Source organism: Salpingoeca rosetta (genome assembly GCF_000188695.1).
Source record: "Salpingoeca rosetta unplaced genomic scaffold supercont1.4, whole genome shotgun sequence".
Taxonomy (NCBI): Eukaryota; class Choanoflagellata; order Craspedida; family Salpingoecidae; genus Salpingoeca; species Salpingoeca rosetta.
In genome coordinates, this window is record NW_004754930.1 from 231,355 (window position 1) to 234,550 (window position 3,196).

General features: G+C 54.6%; 2 protein-coding genes across 2 annotated transcripts in view; both read right to left on the reverse strand.

Moving 5' to 3' along the window:
• Window positions 1-2,100, reverse strand: part of PTSG_01119 (uncharacterized protein) — a 3,426-nt gene extending 1,326 nt beyond the window's left edge. Inside the window, exons 1-6 of the mRNA XM_004997032.1 lie at window positions 1,578-2,100; window positions 1,168-1,216; window positions 1,036-1,049; window positions 782-866; window positions 552-639; window positions 157-320 (exon numbers count right to left, since the gene is read on the reverse strand). Coding sequence (XP_004997089.1) covers window positions 157-320; window positions 552-639; window positions 782-866; window positions 1,036-1,049; window positions 1,168-1,216; window positions 1,578-2,071 — 894 coding nt within the window. The 5' untranslated portion in view covers window positions 2,072-2,100. The remainder of the gene's footprint in view (window positions 1-156; window positions 321-551; window positions 640-781; window positions 867-1,035; window positions 1,050-1,167; window positions 1,217-1,577) is intronic.
• A 1,054-nt stretch (window positions 2,101-3,154) lies between these two features.
• Window positions 3,155-3,196, reverse strand: part of PTSG_01120 (STE/STE20/YSK protein kinase) — a gene marked incomplete at both ends in the record, with an annotated part of 4,273 nt that continues 4,231 nt past the window's right edge. The window contains one exon of the mRNA XM_004997033.1: window positions 3,155-3,191. Coding sequence (XP_004997090.1) covers window positions 3,155-3,191 — 37 coding nt within the window. The remainder of the gene's footprint in view (window positions 3,192-3,196) is intronic.

Consider the following 3,196-nt stretch of genomic DNA (forward strand, 5'->3'; position numbering starts at 1 on the left):
GAGAGAGAGAGAGAGAGAGAGAGAGAGAGAGAGAGAGAGAGAGAGAGTGTGTGTGTGTGTGTGTGTGTGTGTAGGTAGGCTCAATGTGAGCTTGGTGTAGACTTGAATGTGACCAATTGAACACGACCACCACATAGGCAAAAGGGGTGGACATACGTTCGCAACAAACGCGAGCATGTCCTTCTCCTTCATCTTGGGGCAGCGACACGTGGCGTTGATGGTGACAAAGGGTCGAGAAAGGGCTGGGCACTGCGGGAGAGAGTTTTTGCAGCCTTTGTCGCACTTGAACGGAAACGCCGTGTCCGGCTCCAACCCTTTACCTGTATGTCCACGACACGGGTTATGTTACAGCGCCAGCAAGCAGGCCGTCAGGTGTGGTGCCAGCACAAAGGCGAAGCATGAATGCGACAATGTGTTGCAGCACACATACACACACACACACACACACACCTGCTTCATTAACACTCAGAGATGCACAAGTGAATGACACGCACACAGGCACAAAGCCACAGACAGACAGCCAGACACATAAGACACACGCACACACCTACCTTGCTCGCTCTTGTCCAGGACATATGTAAAAGCGCCTGAGATGGAGCCGCCATGGCATCCATTTGCTTGTGTGTCGCATGACAGGATCTGCAGCATGGTTGAGCGGAGCGGAGCGGAGCCATTACGAGCATGCGGAGAAAGCATGTCACTCTCATTCCATGCACGTTCGCAGACACAGACAGACAGACAGAGAGACACGGCACACAGCAGGCCGTGTTGCGTCACTTGCCTGCTGCACAGAGAGTTTTGGTTCAGGCAAAGTGTGTCCACTGAGCACCCAGCTTGCTTCTACCGTCTCCACAGCAGAGAATGCCCTGCCAACATGAGCAAGAGCAGGCGGCACGCACATCAGGATGAGCGTGCGTTGTTGCGAGCAGCTTTGATGGCAATGTCATGCATCATGTGGCTGAGTCGACGTGATTCCTGCACGCAGGTGCACCCATCCGTCCACTCATCCGTTCATACATCTATCCATCCACTCACCAGCAGCCGCCGCACTACACAACAAAGGAAGAGAAGTAGTGGTGTGAGAGGAGCCGTGATGGACAGGCATGCAGCGGGAATTAAGAAGCGATTCGCATGGCATACAGAGGCGAAGAAGCAAGGGCCGCGCACCTGTCCTTGGTCACGCACGGCTGTGATGACACCGCGCGAGTCGTTCCGCCTGAAATGCGGGGTGCGTGCGTGCATGGTGTGCATGCGCAAGTTGGTGAGTTGGGGCGGGAGGGGAAGGGAGAGGAAGGGAGTGTGCAGCGAACCATGTTACACACAGACAGACAGACAGACACACACAGACACAGAGAGACAGACGCGCGCGCTCAGACACAGACACACGCACACACAGACACACACAGACAGAGAGAAAGAGGCACAGACAGACAGACAGACAGACACAGACACAGACACAGACACAGACACAGACACAGACACAGACACACACAGACACACACAGACACACACAGACAGACACACAACACACACACACACAGACAGACAGACAGACACACACACACACACACACACACCAGTCGAATGCGTCTGGGATGGCCAGGCCGAGCGCGGCATTTGTGTTCATGTTCGTGCTCAGTTCACAGTTGACCGGGCTGCTGGCGCATCTGGGGTTGCCGATAGCCGTGGATACGGGTCGGGTGCCAAGCAAGGCGCGGAACTCCTCCACGGTCCAATCCGAGAACTTGTCTGGCTTGAAGACGGCAGTGTGGCCAGCGGAGACGGTGGCAGCGCTGGCACTGCGTTGCTGATACAGCTGCACGTTGCGTGCAAACACGCGACGTCGAAACGCGTGCTCCGTGGCATTGCTTGCATACAAGCGACCAAAGTCCTTGACAAACGACGTGAACAGGGCATCCAGCTGCGCCTCACTCAGCCGCCACTCTCCGCTGTCCTCTCGTCCTCCATCTCGTCCTCCTTTGGCGCTGCTGCCCGCAGCCATGCAGGCGCACAGCAGCGCCACCACAACCACAACCAATCGTGGTGGTTGCTGAGTCATTGTCATCGTCATCGCCGTGTTTTTGTTTGTTTGTGTGTTTGGCAAGTGCGTCTGTCCTGCATCATCACGTCGACGCTCCTCCCATCTCGCGTCTCACCTGCTGGTTCCAGCATCCCCACTGACAGCCCGACCATCTTGTGTGCTGTGTGCGTGTATGTGTGAACAGCCGGGAGGACAACGAGCAGCAGGGACCTCAGCAACAGCAGCAGGAAGGGGAGCAATCAATCATAAGTTCCGCATATGGAGGGGAGAGAGAGAACCGGAACACGCGCACAAGAGCACCATCTACATCAACAGCAAGCAAAAGCAACATGCATACAAGCAACATGCATACAGCAACGAGAGGAGGAAAGGAAGGGCACTTTGGGGGGGGGGGAGGGGATGGAATGACTGATACAAACAGCAAGCAAGCAAGTCAACAAGAGCACTTGGACAAGAAGCAAACATGACTTGCCAACAAACAACGAATTTGTCTTCTTCTCTCACTGTTACACACCACACACACACACACACATACATACACACATCAGCCAGAAAACGTAGCAGTGCATCAAACGAAACAACACAAGAAAGTGAAAGGTCACATGCGTGCCCGTGCAGCTGGGTGTGGACAAGAGAGGTCAAGCTCACAGGCTGCAGCGACGTGTGTGCGTGGTGGTTGGTGTGGGGTGAGGAAAGCGAGAGATGTGTATGAGTCCATGTATGCAGGCAGACATACATAAAGACAAACAGACAGGTAGGCAGACGGACAGAAAGTCACGTGCACACACACACACACACACACACACACACACACACACACACACACACACACGTACTACGACGATCAACTTTACAGCGGTAGATGATTCTGCGGCCACCCACCCGCTATCTTTTGGACCCCTGTCTCCAGTATACGCCGAGCTGCGACTCGAAAACTCTTTGTTGCCTGTTAAGGCAGGATAATAACTCAGCGGAATCTCAGCAAAGCGACGCCCCGGCTGTAACAAACTCCCTGGTATCAATCCCTTTATGTTGCATCCGTTAGCGCCCGCCGTGTGGGGCACATGAGAGATCACGGGTTAAAGTTCCCATGACGTTTCTCGGGGTACCTAGTCATAGACGATGCCGAATACCGTAGTCTGCCGGGCGACTGCG